Genomic DNA, 20,771 nt, shown 5'->3' with positions numbered 1-20,771 from the left:
GAGGTTTCAATTTAAGGATTCACTGTTTTAGAGCAATATCACTTCATAATCTACTTCTCCTTCTCCTTCCTTTACTTTCTCCCTTCTTACCAAATTCTAAATTAGTAAGTTTAGATTAATGAGATTGCATTTTTTTGTGATTTATTTTATATTAAAGTATTTGAAATCTTAATGATTATAATACATCTTAGAAGTAATCTGGTTCAGCAGCCTTTTTTCATAGATTAGGGAGCTGAGGCCCAGAGGAATTAAGTAATTTGAACAATAACTTCAGGTAAATGGAGGTGGAGTTGGAGCTAAGATTACTAATCAAGTGTCTTCTTTTGACCACAAAGCTTCTTAATTACATAGTATATTTGTCTGAATACACTGAGTTAAAAAAGTTACCAAAATATTTTGAGATAGGAGTATTTGAGCTTTTCATTTTAAAATTAAATAAGTAATTTTAAAAAATAAATGTGTGTCTGTTTCCGAGGTATAGAAGAGTACTACATAATGTATGTATATATTGTATTTCTATTTTGGAGAGGTTAAGAGAGCCCGATTCAGAATCTTTAATTATGCCTATAGAGCTAAGAATAAACCTGCCAGTCAGTATTTTCTTTAAATAAACACTTCTTGGGGACTTTAGAATAAGTGTTTTCCATTAGAAGAATACTCATTTTTCTTGAAATAATTTATTATTAATTTTTATGATTGAAAACATGCATTCTCAAGTAACACAAGTAGTTAGGAAAGAAAAAAATGTGTTGCAGTTGTTTAGATATTTGGTTTTTTTTTTTTTGGTTTTGTTTTTATAGTTTCAGCTCTCCTCTTAGATTCATGACAGTCTGTGCTTCAGTGACCTGTTTAGAAAGTGACCTGTTTAGAAAGTCATTTTAAAATGTATGTTATCCTTTAAATGAAGTAATCTCATCTTAAACTCTCCTTTGTTGCTATTCTGTCATCTTCAAATCTTGCTCTATAGTTTGAGTACTTTCTTGCTTTTGGTTTTATAATTTATGAACTTGCTTGGATCAATTTTTGTTATCCTTTACCTGAAAGTAAAAATAAAAATGGCATTTCCATTGAACAGCTTTTGTCTGTTTCTTAAGCATTTGGGACTTGGGATTTATTAATAAAAAATTGAGTCGGCAAAAAAACTCTTCAGTCTCTTCTACCCTCAGAGAAAAGATAATGATTCATTTAGATTATTATAAAGGTTGTAGTGGTGTTTGAGTATTATCCTGGTGTTACTAAAGATACAGTTACTGAGTCTCTTCTCTACCTTAGGCTATTTTTAAATTCATTTCACTGTTGATTTATTATGGTTTTGTGAATTCTGTTCAATACTTTATGATTGCTTCACCATGATGCATAGAATTTCAATTTAGAGTTGTTTGTTACAGTTATCTTTTCAATATAAAGACAGTAATTTTCTGGGCTAATGTCTAAAGTGTAAGTAAAAGTAGTTTGACTCTAAAATATAAAAATCATAAATATATGTCAATGAAGAGATTTTTATGTTAATTGGATTATATTGTTTGAAAGGTCACTTATGAGACAATTATTTTTCTTGAAGATTTTAATAACCAATTTTCTGCCTTCTCCTAGAAATGTTTTGTTAGAGTTGCATGGCATAATTAAAATTACTTTTGAACTGTTCTGTGATTATCAGCTCTCTGAAACTTTTTTCTCATTTAGGGAAATGTTTATATCATTAAAATCTAAATTTTAAACAGTTTTATTATGCATTCCAGTTTTGGGTGTTTTTTTTTTGTTGGGGGGCCATGCTATGCAGCTTATGGGATCTTACTTAGTTCCCTGACCAGGGATTGGACCCGGGCCCATGGCAGTGAAAGCACAGAGTACTAACCACTGAACTGCTGTGAAACTCTCCCTAGTTTTGTTTTAAAATATTAATAAACATAAAAGCAAAATGCTGGTACTAAGTACTCCATAAATATTTTTGGAGGGCATGATGCTATTTTAGTGCTTTTTGTGCTGTGAAGTCAGAATTTTATTTTTAAGAATACCTTTGTTTTCAAATTGAAATTTGTAGTAAAATTTAGAATTTAGTGGGACACAACTATCTGCTTCTCAGTATGATTTTAATGTAGCTTTTTCAACTTTAGAAGTCTTGTTATTCCTTTATGTTATTATATAAAGTACTGACTGAATATGAATTATGTTGAAAAGGCCCATTGAAAGCTGTAAAGATTTAAGGTCTTATAGTATACAGAAACCTGCTCTTTGAAGACTTCACGAAAACAAATTCAGTGATACATGATGTATTTTTGATATATTCCAGAATGAATTTTCAGATTTCTAAGTGATCTCTGCTTGTGTAACTACCAGAGATCATTACAAAATTAAGTTCATTTTATGTTTTTTTAAAAAGCAGAAATTTTTATATATCAGTTTGGGGTGGGGCAGCTTAGTATAGTGAAATAAAATAAGCAACAATAAATATTGTACCTTTAAGAAGGTTAAAATTTCCAAAATCAGCATGCCATAAGAAGTAGACAAAAATCTTAGATATCACATCTTCTGAACTTAGCCCCACTAAAACATATTATTGATTTGCATTTTCAACCCCACAAAGTATTAATTCAAGATTGAGTATTTTTGAAGACTCAATATATAAGCAAGTATCAGGTAGTATTAATTTAATTCATCTTTTGCTATTGTTTTATAGAACAAATCACTGAAACAATTTCACCTAAAAAACCAGAAGAATCCTTTTATAGTAACAGCTATAATCCCTTTAAAGAGGTACAGACTCCACAGTATTTGAACCCATTTGATGAGCCAGAAACCTTTGTAACTGTAAAGGATTCTCCACCCCAGTCTACAAAAAGAAAAAATATAAGACCAGTGGACATGAGCAAGTATCTTTATGCTGATAGCTCTAAAGCTGAAGAAGAAGAGTTGGATGAGTAAGTACATTTCATTTTGCAATCATCATATTTTAACTAAAGAGGTCTTTCTGTAATATACCTTTGTGTGCATGTATGCTCAGTCGTGTCCAACTCTTTGCGAACTCATGGACTGTAGTCCACAGGCTCTTCTGTCCAGGGGATTAGCGGCAAGAATTCTGGAGTGGGTTGCCATTTCCTCCTCCAAAGGATCTTCCTGACCCAGGGATTGAACCCACATCTTCTGCATTGGCAGGTGGATTCTTTACCACTGAGCCACTTGGGACGGCCTAATGTACCTTTAGATGGGTAAAAAGAGGTCTGCTGCTGCCTCTGTTTGGTCACTGAGTCATGTCCAACTCTTTGGAATCCAATGGACTCTAGCCCACCAGAGTCCTTTGTCCATGGGATTTCCCGGGCAAGAATACTGGAATGGGTTGCCATTTCCTTCTCCAGGGATCTTCCCTACACAGGGACTGAATCTGCGTCTCCTGCATTAGTGGACAGATTCTTTACTGCTAAGCCACCAGGGTAACCCAAAAAGATGTCTGTCCCTATGTTAATATACAGTTTATAAGTTAGTATCTATCTCATCCCCAACCTAAATTTTTATAATCTTGACCCTCATTCTCTCATCCTCTTCCACATGATTATGTATGCATCTTAAACTAACAAATGAAGGAAATATGTTTCTGGAGTCTCTGGTTAGAATTCCAATTGTATCTTTCCAAGCAACCATGTTATAAATGGTATATATAAGTGTTTTTAATTGATTCTTGAAGGCATTACACTTCAGTTATGTTATGGGTCTATTGTGGGAGCTAAATAATTATTTCTGATATTGATTTGATGAGAAGATTTATTCAAATGCCAAGCAATGAGATCATGACATTTATAAATTCAGAATTAACTGCTTTTGCGTTATTGTTTCTACCCAAAAGAGAGGTTTATTGACCACAGACTCAATATATAAATAGTGTGATTAGGGCTTCCATTTTACTCAAATCCAGATTAGGGATAGGAGGGTGCATTCACATTGTATTCAGGAATTGTACACTGCAACCCATGTAGCTGCACATTGTGGCCCTGAGTATGTTTTAAAAGCAGCATAAAACTTTTAGCCATAATGGAGTGGCATGGAGTATTTATAGCTTTTTGTCTTACACAACTGAAAAACTGAATAAAATATATAAAACAGCAGTTTTGGGACATAAAATTGCACAGGACCCCTGAGGGAACAGAAACAAGGAATGTGAACCCTACAGTTGTCCAAGCCTTATTAATGGGAGAGTATTTCCAAGTGCAATTCAGAGAGAGAGAATCCAAACACTCCAGAATCTCCCTGTGCTGAGGAGGCAGAGTTTGGACTTTGAAGGTACTGAGGTAGCTAGAATTTGTGGACAGAGTATCAGAGAGGAGAAAGCTACTCATAAAGAGTTTCAGCAATCTGTAGAAAGTTTCTCTTGAGTCTTTGAGTACTAATCAGAGGATAGGGCTTCCCTGGTGGCTCAGACAGTAAAAAATCTGCCTGCGATGCAGGAGACCCCGGATTGATCCCTGGGTTGGGAAGATCCCCTGGAGAAGGGAACAGCTACCCACTCCAGTATTCTGGCCTGAGAATTCCATGGACAGAGGAGCCTGTTGGGCTACAGTCCATGGGGTCACAGAGAGTCAGACATGACTGAGCGACTTCCACTTCACAATCAGAGTATACATATGAGGAAGTTACTGAGAGCAAAGAATTAGACAGAACAATCCCTGGAGTTCACTCAGGATCAAGAGTAGTTTGGATTTCCACCAGCCAGAGAGAAAAGACATCCTAACATATGGGACATTGAGTTGAGTCCACAGAAAAGTATTGTCCCAGTAGTGGGACCAAATTAACCCTGGACTAAAGGCTATTGTAGGCTTTCCCAACAAAGTTTAAAAGCAAATCTCAAAATAATCAGAATAATTTCATATAATTGTATCCCACACAGAGCCCAAAAATATTAAAAAGAATGCTAAAAAATTCAACATCCAACACAAAATTCACAATGTCTGATAGCCAATCAAAAGTTGATCAGGCATGTAAGGAAGCAGGAAGTTCTGACCACTAATGAGGAGGAAACTCAGTCCTTAAATATGGATGCAGAAATGGTTCAGATGATGAAATTAATAGACAAATGTGGTAGTTTAACTATTATATAAATATACTCCAGATATTCAAGAAGGTGGAAGAAATCATTAGCATGGAATACAAAAAGTAAATTCAAATTCAGTTTATAAAGATGAAATATACAAAATCTGATGTAAAATACACTGGATAGGATTAATCCCATGTTAGATACTGCAGAAGGAAGTATTAGTGAACCTAAATGCTTAGCAATAGAAATTCTCTAGATTAAAGTATAAAGGGAAAAAAAGTGAACAGAGGATCAGTGGGCAACTTCAGTTAGCCTAACGTAAGTGTAATTGAAGTTCCCAAAGGAGAGGAAAGAAGATGAGGGAAACAGAAAAAAATGTTTGAGGAAATAATGACCAAAAGTTTTAGAAATTAAAAACATATGTAAATCTACATGTCTAAGTAGCTGGATAAACCACAAGAATGATGAAGAAAACTATACCCAGGCTTCTTAACAAAAGCAATTCAAGTTAGAAGATAGTGGGGTAATATATAACTATACATGCTATTTGAAGATATATAGTACTATCTTTTTTTCATGGATGACATAATCATTTATGTAGAAAATTAAAAGTAATCTCTACAAAGTCTACTATAACTAAAAAGTAAATTTAGCAAGGTAAAGGATACAAGGTCAATTTATAAATTCAGATGTATTTCTCAATAGTAACAATTAACAATCAGAAATAGAAAATTCTAAAATACATATACAAAAGCATCCAAAAAAATAAACCAAAACTCAGGGATAAATTTGGACGAAGATGTTCAATGCAATACCTATATGCTGAAAACAATAAAACATTGCTGAGACAAATAATGGAGAGAAATGTTATAGCCATGGATTCAAATTGATCTATAGATTCAGTGCTATCCCAATCAAAATTTTGGTGTATTTTTTATAATAATTGATAACACTAATTCTAAAATGCATACAGAAATATGATGGACCTAGAATAGCCAAAAGAATTTTGTAAAAGAATAAAGGTTGAGGACTAACCCTACCCAGTTTCAAGACTCATTAACCAAGACATTCTGATATTGGCTTAAAAGTAAACATATAATTAAATGAAAGAGAATATAAATAAATCTATACCTAGATCCACACCTATATTGCCATTTGATTTTTGACAAAAGTAGCACGGGAAGTCAGGCAAGGATAATCTTTACAACAAACGCTGCTCAAATAATTAAAGTATTATTATACTTTAATAATTAAAATATCCCACCCCTCCAAAAAAGAATTGCGGTCCTTACCTCACAACAAATATAAATTTTAACTAAAAATAGATCATACCTTAAAAGTGAAAATTGAAACATGGGAACTTTTAGAAGAAAACATAGGAGAAAAATGAATTAGGCAAAAATTTCTTGAATAGAATGCAAAAAAAAAGTCAAAGGAAAAAAGTTATAATTCAGATTTCTTTAAAGTTAAATCTTTTGCTGTTTAAAAAACACTTGTGAAGATTAAAAGGCATGCCACAGTGTGGCCAGACTTCTTTGTAAAATACCTATCAGTCAAGAGTTCTATCAAGTATATGTAAAGAATGCTAGCTCAATGATAAGACAGCCTGTCTGTTTTAAAGAGAGAAAAGATTTAAACAGTCATTTCACAGAAGATATAAGAATAGTCAATGTGTATGTAAAAAGTTCTTCAACATCTTAGTCATCAAGGAAATGCAAATTAAAATCATATAAGATGCCAGTACACACCCACCTGAATTGCTCAAATTTAAAAGACTTTACTATACCAGATACTGTCAGGGACATGGAGCCACTGGTACTCTCAGAACTCTCAAAGTTCTAAATGCAGCTATTTTAGAAAAAGAAGTTGCCAGTTTTTGAAAAATTTAAACATATTTCTAATGACCTAACATCCCATTCCTAGGTATTTAACCAAAAGAAATCAAAGCATATGTCCACAAAAAGTCACATACATGAGTATTTTAACAGCTTTATTTATCATAATAGTAAGATATGGTAATAACCCCAGTGTCCGCCAATAGTCAAATAAATAAGCAAATTGTAGTATATCCATAACAGTGGAATACTACTCAGTAATAAAGAACAAACTATTGATACATGTAAGTGCATGGATCAGTTTGAAAGTTATTATGCTGAGTGAAAGAAGTCAGACCAAAAAAGAGCATATACTATATGATATCCTTTATTTAAAACTGGAAAATACAAACAGTCTGTAATGAGAGAAAGTAGACCCATAGTTGCCTGAGACTGGAGGTGGGGGGAGGGATGGATGGATTAAATGGGATACAAGGAAACTTGTGGAGAATTGGAAATGTTTGTAGTCTTGATCGTGCTGATGGTTTCATTCTTATGTGCATATATAAAAACTCATCAAGTTATACTTTTTAAATATGTGCCATTTACTCTATATCAATAATACCTAAATAAAGCTGTTAAAAAAAAACAAAAACCCACAGCAATATTTAACTTTATTAACAGAAATACTCTGTCACATGAGTGATTCCTAGCCTAGATTTCTTGGGCTTTAGGTTTGTTTGATGAAAATAATTGATGTGAAACAGGGGAGATCTACAGAATATTTTACATTTCCTAAAAGCTAAATAATAATTATATGTTTGCTTATAGTGAGGCTATATGGGTCTTTGTTTTCCTTGGAAATACTGAATTTCATTGTACTGATGTTTATTTAGACCTTAAGAAAAAGTTATTTCTTTCAAAATGCAGTGTAGTAGGAAATTTTTTGTTTTTTTTTATTTGTTGGAGGCTAATTACTTCACAACATTTCAGTGGGTTTTGTCATACATTGACATGAATCAGCCATAGAGTTACACGTATTCCCCATCCCGATCCCCCCTCCCACCTCCCTCTCCTCCCTACTCCTCTGGGTCCTCCCAGTGCACCAGGCCCGAGCACTCGTCTCATGCATCCCACCTGGGCTGGTGATCTGTTTCACCATAGATAATATACATGCTGTTCTTTCGAAACATCCCACCCTCACCTTCTCCCACAGAGTTCAAAAGTCTGTTCTGGGTTATATGGGTTGAGAGGGGAGTAATCAAAAGGCTCCTTTGATGTACAGAAGCCGGGAGCAGTTGCCTTGTGTGCGGTAAGAAATGTCACTCCTCTCTGTACGTTGGTCAGCTCCCACCTTGAGCACTACTTTTCTTCTAGGTGCTGCCCTTTATAAGGGGCGCTGATGATTCAAAGCTTTAACAGAGTAGAGTGAACAGAGCCATTAAAATGTCCAGAAACCACATCAAATGAGCAGTGACTGAGGACATAGGGACTGTTTGACTTAGTAAAGAAGTGGTTTAAGGGAACTACAATAACCAAGTTTAAATATTTGAAAGACTTGTTTGAAAGAAGAAGGTAGTTGACTTGTTTTCTGTTAGCCTGGAACTGCATTTCTCAACCTTTGCTCATTTTACAGCACATGGGCAATACCTCTCACATGTGCTACATGCTTCCATGGGTATAGCTAGGTTTTGATAAAACTAAAAAATAGCTCTAACCTCCTATCAGAACAGGAATTATGTCATGATAATCATTGATTCAAAACCCAGGTTGAGATCTCAATACTAATGAAGAACTATACAGGACTTGAAAAAGTTGGCTCTACTCTTCCTGAAGTTGTGTTTGTTTTCTTTGAAATAGCTAATGTGTGATCAAAATAAAATTTCTCAAGGGTGGTGTAGGTGCTGAGTAATAGCCACACACCTAGAGTATTTGAATGTAAATGCAAACTTTAAAGACAAGCATTCAGTCACTCCAAGATGCATGAATATTACACAACGTACACACACCCTGCTCTCTCCTATTAACAAATTAAAGAGACATCTAATGTTTGCTTAAACTTTTAAAATGCCTTAATAAAAACTAAAATCAGAATGACTAGGTGTTTCCTTTTGACCATTCTTTTTCCACATGAAAGTCACAGCCTTTACAAGTTTCCCATGAATAAAGAACATTCTGAATTGCTCAATCATCTGAGGTTACCAGAGGAGCCTACAAACACTCAGCTTTTTTGTAAGAACATTATCCATAAATTTCGAAGGTTGCTCGTCAGGTAATAATGTCCAGGAAGAACTCTGTTAATTACTTACCTGGTATTTCTCATCTTCGTCTCCAGAAGTTTGTTGGTCTAACTTAAGTGGCAAAAATCTTCCAGAAGTTGTTCTTACTTCAATAATAAACTTATGACTTTTCATCAAGATGCTTGTATGACTCATCTTCCATTACCAAACACTTCCTGTGTCCTCTGACATGAAATTTTCACAAATAAATAGTGCTGAGTTCTGTGATGTGTAAAACAGCCTTCAGAAATTCAGCGTATGTATCAGCTCCAGGAGAATGTATGCATACTTAAGTTCTTTTAGCACTTGTCCTTTACACTTATCAACTGTATGGTTTTCCCAGTTTTCTCATGTTGGGGGTTAGTTCAGCCCTTGCAGTTATGCAAGAAAACTGAGAAGTGATAGAGCATTAATATTTTTAGAGCATTTATGGGATGAACTTTTGAGGTCCAGCATGAAATCATTGATGTGGGTGTACATCGATTTATCAAGGGAAGTTGTCGTTGAAGTTTAATCAGAAAAGTCACACACTTATTTTAATACGTTTGAATTGTTTTCCCAAAGAAATATAAACTTTCAAAGTGAGAGGAAAAGAGTATAAGTTTCACTCCACACTTTCTTCACTGTGTTTGCTAACCCTGTTTCTAATCAACTTTAGTTTTTCTTTCTATAATACTTTTTCTTATTTTTTTAAAAAATGAATAATATCATTTAAAGTTACTCTGTCCAATTTTTCACTTAATATAACTGAGTTTTTAATTCACAATGAATTAATGATACTACTAATGTATTAGTTTTGAACAGTACAAGAATAAAAATAATTGTTGTTTATTCATAGCGATGTGAGATGCCATGAAATAGATGATTCAGATCAGAGTTGATTAACAGAATGTGGAAATTATGCTAATTCCTTTAATAATTTTTCCTTACTAAAAATGCTGTTCAAGTATTTTTAAATGTACTTATTAGAAATTATATAATTCTTGTCATTACAAAGGAGGGGAAAATTTGTGTGTGCTGAGTTGTGTCTGGGTCTTTGCAGCCCCATCAAGAACCTGGAAAAAGAAGAGCAAATACACAAAGCAAGCAGAAGAAAGGAAATAAAGAGCAGAAATCAATGCAACTGAAAACAGAAAAGCAACAGAGGAAAAAAAAATCAATGTCACAAAGCAGTAGTTTTTTGAAAAGACTGATAAAATTGATCATCGCATAACTTGTAGCATAACTGACAAAGAAAAAAGAGAGGATCCAAATTACCAATACCAGAAATGCAACCAGGGATATCACTACAGACCCTGCAGACACACAAAGATAACAAGAGAATACCACGAAAGAAACTTTACGCACATAAATTTAACAACTTCAATGAAATGGGCCACTTTCTCAAGAAAGACGACTATCACTCAGCCAATATGAAATATGTAAGCTCAATAGCCCTGAAAATGATTTTTTAAATTCAATTTATAATTTTAAAACTCTCCAAAAAGAAATTTCCAGACCTCCTTTTCACTGGAGAATTCTATGAAACATTTAAAGAATAATAATCACCAATTCTGCACAATCTCTTTCAGAAAATAGATGAGGAGACACTTTCCAACTCCTTTATGAAATTAGTATTACCTTGGTACCAAAACCAGGCAACAGGACACAAACAAAAACATAAAACTACAGACCAATATCCCTCATGAATGTTTCTTAACAAAATATTGTCAGATATAATTCAACAAAATGAATTATATACCATGAATAGGTAAAATTTATCTCAGGAATACCAGGCTGTTTCATTATTTGAAAATCAATCAGTATAATCTACCATGGTGATAAACAAAAGAATAAGAATTACATGATCATATTTATCAATGCAGAAAAACATTTGTCTAATTACAAAGTATGCTAATATTCAAGTGGTTAGAGGGAGGCAGAGAGATGTGAAGAAAAAGGATAGTTCTAGATATCTTTGTAATAGTTACTAAATAAGTTAAATAAAAGTTGAATGCAATTTAGTATTGTAAATTCAGTTATATAAAACACACTGAAAAATTGCCTGTCTTAAGGAATTTTATCATTTTCTCCTGTTAAGTACAAATCCTTTGCAATGTGCCCAGTATACTACTAGAGATCAGTGGAGAAATAACTCCAGAAAGAATGAAGAGATGGAGCCAAAGCAAAAGCAACACCCAGTTGTGGATGTGACTGGTGATAGAAGCAAGGTCCAATGCTGTACAGAGCAATAGTGCATAGGAACCTGGAATGTTAGGTCCATAAATCAAGGCAAATTGAAGTGGTCAAATAGGAGATGGCAAGAGTGAACACTGACATTTTAGGAATCAGCAAACTAAAACGGAATGGATTGGGTAAATTTAACTCAGATGGCCACTATATATCTACTACTGTGGGCAAGAATCCCTTAGAAGAAATGGAGTAGCCATCATAGTCAACAAAAGGGTCCAAAATGCAGTACTTGGATGCAATCTCAAAAGCGACAGAATGATCTGTTTGTTTCCAAGGCAAACCATTCAATATCACGGTAATCCAAGTCTGTGCCCTGACCCGTAATGCTGAAGAAGCTGAAGTTGAACTGTTCTATGAAGACCTACAAGACTTTTTAGAACTAACACCCAAAAAAGATATCCTTTTCATTATAGGGACTGGAATGCAAAAGTAGGAAGTCAAGACACACCTGACTGCTGCTACTGCTAAGTTGTTTCCGTCATGTCCGACTCTGTGCGACCCCATAGACGGCAGCCCACCAGGCTCGCCCGTCCCTGGGATTCTCCAGGCAAGAACACTGGAGTGGGTTGCCATTTCCTTCTCCAATGCATGAAAGTGAAAAGTGAAAGTGAAGTTGCTAAGTCTTGTCTGACTCTTAGCAACCCCATGGACTGCAGCCTACCAGGCTCCTCTGTCCATGGAATTTTTCAGGCAAGAGTGCTGGAGTGGGGTGACATTGCCTTCTCCAGTAAACACCTGGAGTAACAGACAAATTTGGCCTTGGAGTAAAGAATGAAGCACAGCAAAGGCTAATAGAGTTTTGGCAAGAGAATGCACTGGTCATAGCAAACACCCTCTTCCAACAACACAAGAAAAGACTCTACACATGGACATCACCAGATGGTCAACACCAAAATCAGATTGATTATATTCTTTGTAGCCAAAGATAGAGAAACTCTAAACAGTGAGCAAAAACAAGACTGGAAGCTGACTGTGGCTCAGATCATGAACTCCTTATTGCCAAAACAGACTTAAATTGAATAAAGTATAGAAAACCACTAGACCATTCAGGTATGACTTAAATCAAATCCCTTACAATTGTACAGTGGAAGTGAGAAATAGATTTAAGGGGCAAGATCTGATAGACAAGAGTGTCTAAAGAACTACGGACGGAGGTTCGTGACATTGTACAGGAGAGAGGGATCAAGAACATCCCCAAGAAAAAGAAATGCGAAAAAGCAAAATGGCTTTCCAAGGAGGCCTTAAAATAGCTGTGAAAAGAAGAGAAGCAAAAAGCAAAGGAAAAAAGGAAAGATATACCCATTTTAATGCATAGTTCCAAAGAATAGCAAGGAGAGATAAGAAAGCCTTCCTCAATGGGCAGTGCAAAGAAAAAGAGGAACACAATAGAATGAGAAAGACTAAAGATCTCTTCAAGAAAATTAGAGATACCAAGGGAATATTTTGTGGAAAGATGGACTCAATAAAGGACAGAAATGTATGGACCTAACAGAAGCAGAAGATATTAAGAAGAGGTGGCAAGAGTACACAGAAGAACTGTACAAAAAAGATCTTCACCAGCCAGATAATCACAATGGTGTGATCACTCACCTAGAACCAGACATCCTGGAATGTGACGTCAAGTGGGCCTTAGGAAGCATCACTATGAACAAAGCTAGTGGAGGTGATGGAATTCTAGTTGAGCTATTTCAAATCCTAAAAGATGCTGCTGTGAAAGTGCTGTGCTCAAAATGCCAGGAAGTTTGGAAAACTCAGCAGTGGCCCCAGGGCTGGAAAAGGTCAGTTTTCATTCCAATCCCAAAGAAAGGCGATGCCAAAGAATGCTCAAACTACCACATAATTGCAGTCATCTCACATGCTAGTAAAGTAATGTTCAAAATTCTCCAAGCCAGGCTTCAACAGTACGTGAACTGTGAACTTCCAGATGTTCAAGCTGGTTTTAGAAAAGGCAGAGGAACTAGAGATTAAATTGCCAACATCTGTTGGATCATTGAAAAAGCAAGGGAGTTCCAGGAAAACATCTATTTCTACCTTATTGACTATGCCAAAGCTGTTAACTGTGTCGATCACACTAAACTGTGGAACATCCTTAAAGAGATGGGAATACCAGACCACCTGACCTGCCTCTTGAGAAACCTGTATGCAGGTCAAGAAGCAACAGTTAGAACTGGACATGGAACAACAGACTGGTTCCAAATACGAACAGGAGTATGTCAAGGCTGTATGTTGTCACCCTGCTTATTTAACTTATATGCAGAGCATATCATGAGAAACGCTGGGCTGGAAGAAGTACAAGCTGCAATCAGGATTGCCTGGAGAAATTGCAGTAATCTCAGATATGCGGATGACACCACCCTTATGGCACAAAGTGAAGAACTAAAGATCTTCTTGATGAAAGTGAAAGAGGAGAGTGAAAAGTTGGCTTAAAATTCAGCATTCAGAAAACTAAGATCATGGCATCCGGTCCCATCACTTCATGGGAAATAGATGGGGAAACAGTGGAAACAGTGATAGGCTTTATTTTTGGGAGCTCTAAAATCACTGCAGATGGTGACTACAGTCATGAAATTAAAAGACGCTTACTCCTTGGAAGGAAAGTTATGACCGATCTAGAAAGGGTATTAAAAAGCAGAGACATTACTTTGTTAAAGGTTAAAAGTTAAAAGTCAAGGCTATGGTTTTTCCAGTAGTCACACATGGATGTGAGAGTTGAACTATAAAGAAAACTGGACGCAGAAGAATTGATGCTTTTGAACTGTGGTGTTGGAGAAGACTGTTGAGAGTCCCTTGGACAGCAAGGAAATCCAACCAGTCCATCCTTAAAGGGAGATCAGTTCTGAGTGTTCATTGGAACGAATGGTGTTGAAGCTGAAACTCCAATACTTTGGCCACCTGATGCGAAGAGCTGACTCATTTGAAAAGACACTGATGCTGGGAAAGATTGAAGGCAGGAGGAGAAGAGGATGATAGAGGAAGAGATGGTTGGATGGCATCACCAACTCAATGGAAATGATTTTGGTTAATCTCTGGGAGTTTTTGATGGACAGGGGGACCTGGCGTGCTGTGGTCCATGGGTTCGCAGAGTCAGACACGACTGAGTAACTGAACTGATCCTTAAATCCTCAAAATTTTTCTTAAATCTAATCATACTTATATAGCAAGTTAATAATGATTATTGTGGCAGCTACCATGTTACAGACTTCTGTGGAAATTTGTTATAGAGAGATGTAATTAGGAATAGTTTTTAAAAATATCACCCATATAGTTCACATGTCAATTTATTCAGTTAGATTGAAGTGGGTTTGTTCAGTACTGAAACATTTAACATCAGATAGCAAAGAGTAAGTTTTGTGGGGGAGAGGGGAGATTTTTTTTCATTTTATAAGTTTTGGAGTTAAAAAAAATTTTTTTTAATTCCATTTCTTTATTGTTACCTCCCTTTGAACTACTTTTAGTGTTTGAAAAATAACTTGGTAAGGCCTGTAGAGGTAAGAGAGATTCTGAGACTGTATCTCCAGCTCAATGAGGAGGAGTCACATGACACTAACTGTTGCGATTAGTACAGGTTGAGAGTGACCAACAAGTATGGTTTCCTTCCCCTCTCTCGTTTAGATTACTTGGTACCCAGAGTCTCATGAGAGCAGACCGTTGTTAGGCAGGGATGTAGATACTTGGTTATTGGTTCTGAAAGAATCTACTTCTGTTGCAGTTAAAAGAACATACGTAACTGAATACAGAAGTGTATTACCAGTACAGGCCTTATATAACTAGATGGAATTCCCTTGGTATACTTAGTATGTTTGGGTGGTCTGGGTGTTAGCCTTGTAGACTCAGAAATGCTATTGTTACTGTGCATACAAGGTATTGAACTCTAGGGAACAGAGTGGTATTGCAAAAAAAAAAAAAAAAAATTGCAACAAACTAATAAAAATAACAAAATAAGTTTATTACTTTTATTATAATAGCAATGTTTTAATAGGAATAGGAAGAATAGTCATCGTATATACTAGATACCTGTGTTTATCGATGACTAACTGACTTCCCTGGTGGCTGAAATGGTAAAGGATATGAAATTTACTCAGTCATGTCTGACTCTTTACAACCCCATGGGCTGTACAGTCCATGGAATTCTCCAGGCCACAATACTGGAGTGGGTAGCCTTTACCTTCTCCAGGAAGTCTTCCCAACCCAGGGATTGAACCTAGGTCTCATATCACAGGCGGATTCTTTACCAGCTGCGCCACAAAGGAAGCCCAAGAATACTGGAGCAGGTAACCTATCCCTTCTCCAGTGGATCTTCCCAACCCAGGAATCGAACCAGTGTCTCCCCTGCATTGCAGGCAAATTCTTTACCAACTGAGCTATCAGGGAAGCCTCAAATGGTAAAGAAACTGCCTTAAATGCAAGAGACCTGGGTTCAACCCCTGGGTCAGGAAGATCTCCTGGAGAAGGGAATGGCAATCCACTCCTATATTCTTGCCTGGAGAGTTGCATAAACAGAGGAGCCTGGTGGCCTATAGTCCATGGAATCGCAAAAAGTCAGACATGACTGAGCGACTTTCACTTTCTTTTAACTTCTTTCAACTGGATAAATATCTACTCATAGAGTTAACAGGAAAGGAAGGTTTTCTGTCTGGACCTAAACTCTAGGTAGGGGAAAAAAGAGGACTTCTCTAGGAAGTTATAAGCATAAACATACCCTCATGTGGTTTTGATGTTATGTTGGCAGGATAGCCCGGGAACACCGCCCCACACCCCACCCCCCGCCCAAGCCAAGAAAATAAGATACTTGGCAAATCCAAGCATGAAACACTCTGAACAGCTCTCCCAGCTCAGACTACAGAGGATTTCCTCAATAAGTCCTGAACTCACAATCTAGGATTACAAAATACACAAGTAAATCGTTTATTAAGAGAAGAGTCAAGACCAGGATTATAAATGCAAGGAATTCAAATGATAGATTTATCAGATAAAGACTATAAAATAAATATGTACAAATGATTAATGACTCAAATCTCTGTACCTAAGGTATTATATACAAGCCATATAAGGAAATATGCTTATGAAATTAAAATTCATGGAGAATTGAACATTAAATTAGACACAATGAAACGAGAAAAGGTTAACTGGATCTTGTGAAGAATGTGAAGGAGTTATTCAGAATGTAGAACAGGAGATATATAAATTTGTAAAAATATGTAGGAAAGAGGTAATTCAACATAATTTGATATGATTTTCTAGCAAAAAGAATAGAGAAAATAACAAAGAGGCTATCAAAGGCATAGTGGCTGATGATTTTTCAGAACTACTGAAACACGTGAGTCTCCAGACTCAGGAAAATTCAAGAAGTCTGAAGCCAGATAAATTAAAAGAAATACACACTTAGACATGTTGTAGTAAGATTGCTCAAAACCAGACATAAGGAGATCTTAACAACAACCAGAAATGAGATAAATTACAAAAGAGCAGTACTAAGCCAACAGTGGGCTACTATTTCAAAGCACTGAGGTGAATTAACTAACAACTAGAATAAATTACCCAGCTAAACTATCATTTAAGTATGAGACTGAAATAAAGACATTTTCAGTGCCTGGGAGAATTTGCTATTAAAAGAGCTTCACTGAATGAACTTCTAAAGGATAGTCCCTAATAAGTGAATTTTAACACAGAGGAAGAGATGAAATGCAAGGGAAAAAACGTTTGGTGAGAGGAGCATTAAAAAATAAATAAATGTTTCCTCATCTTATTTCCTTTTCTGTGGATGTGGAGAACACATAGGATTTACTTTCATTACAAACATTTTCCCAACGTCTGTATATAATGGAGCTGAGTGTGACTTTGTATTTTAAAGATTTTAAAATACTTCTTAAAAGGGAAGATTTTATAGTTAATGATTCACAAAACAAAAGATTAATTGTGACTATTTCCAAATTGTAAGTTATCATTGGTTTGGGTTTTTCCTTATTTTCAGTATGTTCTAGTTTTGTAAATAAAGATATTACAGTATTTTAGTTGGGAATAAACTATTTTTTTTTAAAGATATGTAACAGTAATTCCTCTTCATTTAGATCAAATCCTTTTTATGAACCTAAACCAACTCCTCCTCCAAACAATTTGCTAAGTCCAGTTCAAGAACTGGAAACTGAAAGGCGAGTAAAAAGAAAAGCCCCAGCCCCACCAGCCATCTCACCAAAGACGGGAGGAGTAAATGAAAACACAGGTGTTTCTGCAGGAAGAGATTTCTCCACTTCTCCTAAGGTAGGAGTTTAATCTTATTAAAATATGTATTAATGTTTGCTTGTTTTCAAATTAAGAAAAGTCATGGTTAGCTATTAATACTTTGATGATATCAAAGCAAAATAAAAGTAAATCAATTATACTGCAACATTGTATATACATTTGGAAGTCTATAAATTTATAGTACGTTATAGATTGGATTGTCTGGGTTAAGATTTGCTTTTTAAATGCTGTTTTGAAATCAGAGGGAGAAAAGCAGTATAATTGTAGGATTGGTGCTTTGCAAAAAGGATATATTCTAAAGCAGCTAGTCGTGATAGACAGCTTACTCTAATACAGAGGAAAGAATAGAAATCATATTTTTGAGAAATGTACCAGAAAGATTGACACCCAGTGCAGAGAAATACTTTGCTGAAGAATTTCAATATTGTCCCTTTGATTTATGTCAGATTACAATTGTGGTCTTATTGTCATTCTTTTTAGAAATGTTAATGGATAATAACTTCATGGAAAGGTAAAGTGCAGTCTTAGAACAAAGTCTAAAGCTTCTAAATGGTTTGACTGCAAATAGTATATCTTTCATCTTAAAGGTAGAGATGTTGGATTTAGCAAGTTTTTTAAGGTAAATAACTCATGACAGTACTCATGAGTGTTTTGTTGTTGTTACCATATGACATTATTTAATTCTCACAGGTAGTTAGGGGGGAAAAGAGATGAACTTGAATTCAGAAGGATAAAGGTCACAGGTTCCCCAGCCAACAGACAGGATTGGAACTGGCATATTCATTAATTACGTGCTCTCTGGACCATATTCCATCTCAGATGCCTGGGCTGCTGCTTTTCTCAAGGGCATCAAGTTTCAGTAGTTTCTGTTGTATTTTATAGTTCTTTCTGTGCCTTTCATTAAATGCCAGAGTTCTGAAATAGTTTGTTTGCTTTTATTTTCGTTGTTTGAGGGGGAGTGAGTTCACTGAGGTCCTCACTCTGCCATTCTATAAGTCAGTCTCCAGGTGTGTGTTTTTATATCAGGTGTGTTTAACTGTGTGTAACTTTAGGAGGAGAAACTAGGACTAAATTCTGTCTTGCTATTGGCTAGGGAAGTTGGGAGTGGAGTCTATAAATGAAGGCAATAGAAAATAGAAATATAAAGCAAAAGAGATGGTCAATTCCTATACCCATGAGAGGAAAAATAAAGGCAGCAATTGAGGCAATGGTCAGAATAAAAAAGCTGTTTAGATTCTTTATCCTTTCTAGCCATCAAGAGTACCTACAACTGTCCTGTTTCCCTGAATCTCTATTCTTGTTGCCTACTCTCTCCCTGTCCCCCTTCTGTAGGCCATTGAAGTTTGAAGCTAATCACAAAATCCTAATCTCTTCATAGGTGAATGGAAAGGAATTTAACAGTACCTTATTGTGTGCCAGGCAATGTTCTATAACTTCATTTGATCCACAAAACAACCTGAGAAGTAAATACCATTATTTCCTTTTTACACTGAGAAACTGAACCTTAGTTAAGTAACTTGCTCAAAGTGATAAAACTGGTATTGACAGTGCCAGGATTAAAATTCAGGTTTTTTGAGTCTAAAACCCACGTTTCCCATTGTGCCTTTCTACCTCTAGAGAGGTATTTCCAGTTTCAACTTAGAACTCTAAATACATTTTTCCATAGAAATATTATTACTCATGGTGATTGAATTCTATTGTAGTGAAGTAAAACATAGCTATTTTTTATGTTGTTTTGAAGGTAGTGTTCCGTTGTAGACATATTATGGAATTAATGATCTTTATGGGGAAAACTGAGCATTTTACCACCATGCTTCTCTTGGAAAATGCCTCATCATGTTCAGATACACAATCAGTTGTATTCACAGTAACCTGCTGATCTGGAAGTTAGTTTGGATAACTCAACTGTGTGAAACACAACTATGAAAGATTAATTTCAAAAAAGATTGCTAATATTATTAAATGAGAAAAAACAAAGTATATAACTGTATAGTATGATAACTTTTGTATGTGTAAAGTTTTATTTAAAAGGCTTTATTCACACACATATATACACATAGACAGACATGCATGCTCCTATACATTATGGAAGGACTCACAAGTAACTTTGAGGAGAAAGATCTTGAGGGGATGGTGGATATGTACAAGATTGAAGGAGACATTTCTTTTCCTTTTTCCCCTTTCTATGTTGTTTAAATATTTGAATTTTATAAAATGTTTTTCTTCTCTCTTTGTTATACTCAGAGGCTATTGAGTAATGAGATCATGGATCTTTTTTATTGTTGCCTTTTGTACAAGATACCAGATGACATTTCCCCCCAAAATTCATCCCTCAAAATAGAGAAAGTTACTCTCAGGTTTGACCAGCAGTATTAGCTTCGTGGTGGCCTGGGTTTCCATCAGACACCTCATTGTTGTGCACTGGGAACCAAGCATAGAGGCTTAAGAATAGAAAACGTGATCTTCTATTCTGTTTCCATAGCACAAATCTTTTTATTTTGTATATTTATGTAAGATTTCAAAACTGAACCATTGCCCCCCACCAAAAAAAAGAAAGAAATTGGAAACCACTAACTGCACAGTTATATGTGAGATAAGGAAGAAGATTAGAATCAATGGCATATTGATGATAATCAAAAATGATAAATGATAGCTGAAAAAGAGCAGTGGCATGGGGCTTATTATAGGAATAGACTTGTTTGTGTATGTGTGCATTTATGTGTGTGCATATCCAAGTAGTTCCTGAAGACTTTGTTTGCAGTATTAAAGTTTAGTAAAATAATGACCATTTTGACAACCTTGAGTCAAAATGAAAAAGTCTTATTATGCTTCATATCCAATGTTCTGTTTAGGAAAGCAGGACAGTGTGTTTTATATCAAAATATTTATACTAAAATTAGTGTTTTGATCCTTAAAACAATATGCTTCTTGGCCAATTATTTACTATATTTTAAAATTGAAAAGGAAGCAATAGTTCAAATAAGTGTATGGGAAAAGAAAACAAACTCAAAATTTAGTTGAATAATAAAAGAATATTTATACCAAATATCTATATTTTGTTTTGGATAACAAAATGCTAAACTGCACTCAGTAGCAATTGACTGCAGAGGCTAATCACTGTCATAGAATGAGTGCTTAGCCAGATGATTACTTTCCTCCAACTGTAATCTGAAACTACTTATA

General features: G+C 35.4%; 1 protein-coding gene across 4 annotated transcripts in view; it reads left to right on the top strand.

Annotated features, from left to right (window-relative positions):
• Nucleotides 1–20,771, top strand: part of EHBP1 (EH domain binding protein 1) — a 340,642-nt gene that overhangs the window by 159,448 nt on the left and 160,423 nt on the right. For all 4 annotated transcript variants that reach the window (XR_010662331.1, XM_065929077.1, XM_065929074.1 and 1 more), the window contains exons 9-10: nucleotides 2,678–2,918; nucleotides 17,417–17,606. Coding sequence is in view for 3 of the 4 variants with exons in the window: in XM_065929077.1 (XP_065785149.1) it covers nucleotides 2,678–2,918; nucleotides 17,417–17,606 (431 nt within the window). In the remaining variant the exon portion in view is untranslated. The remainder of the gene's footprint in view (nucleotides 1–2,677; nucleotides 2,919–17,416; nucleotides 17,607–20,771) is intronic.

The sequence above is a fragment of the Muntiacus reevesi genome, chromosome 3 (assembly GCF_963930625.1).
Source record: "Muntiacus reevesi chromosome 3, mMunRee1.1, whole genome shotgun sequence".
In the NCBI taxonomy this organism is placed as follows: domain Eukaryota; kingdom Metazoa; phylum Chordata; class Mammalia; order Artiodactyla; family Cervidae; genus Muntiacus; species Muntiacus reevesi.
This window is presented reverse-complemented; position numbering and strand designations above follow the sequence as displayed.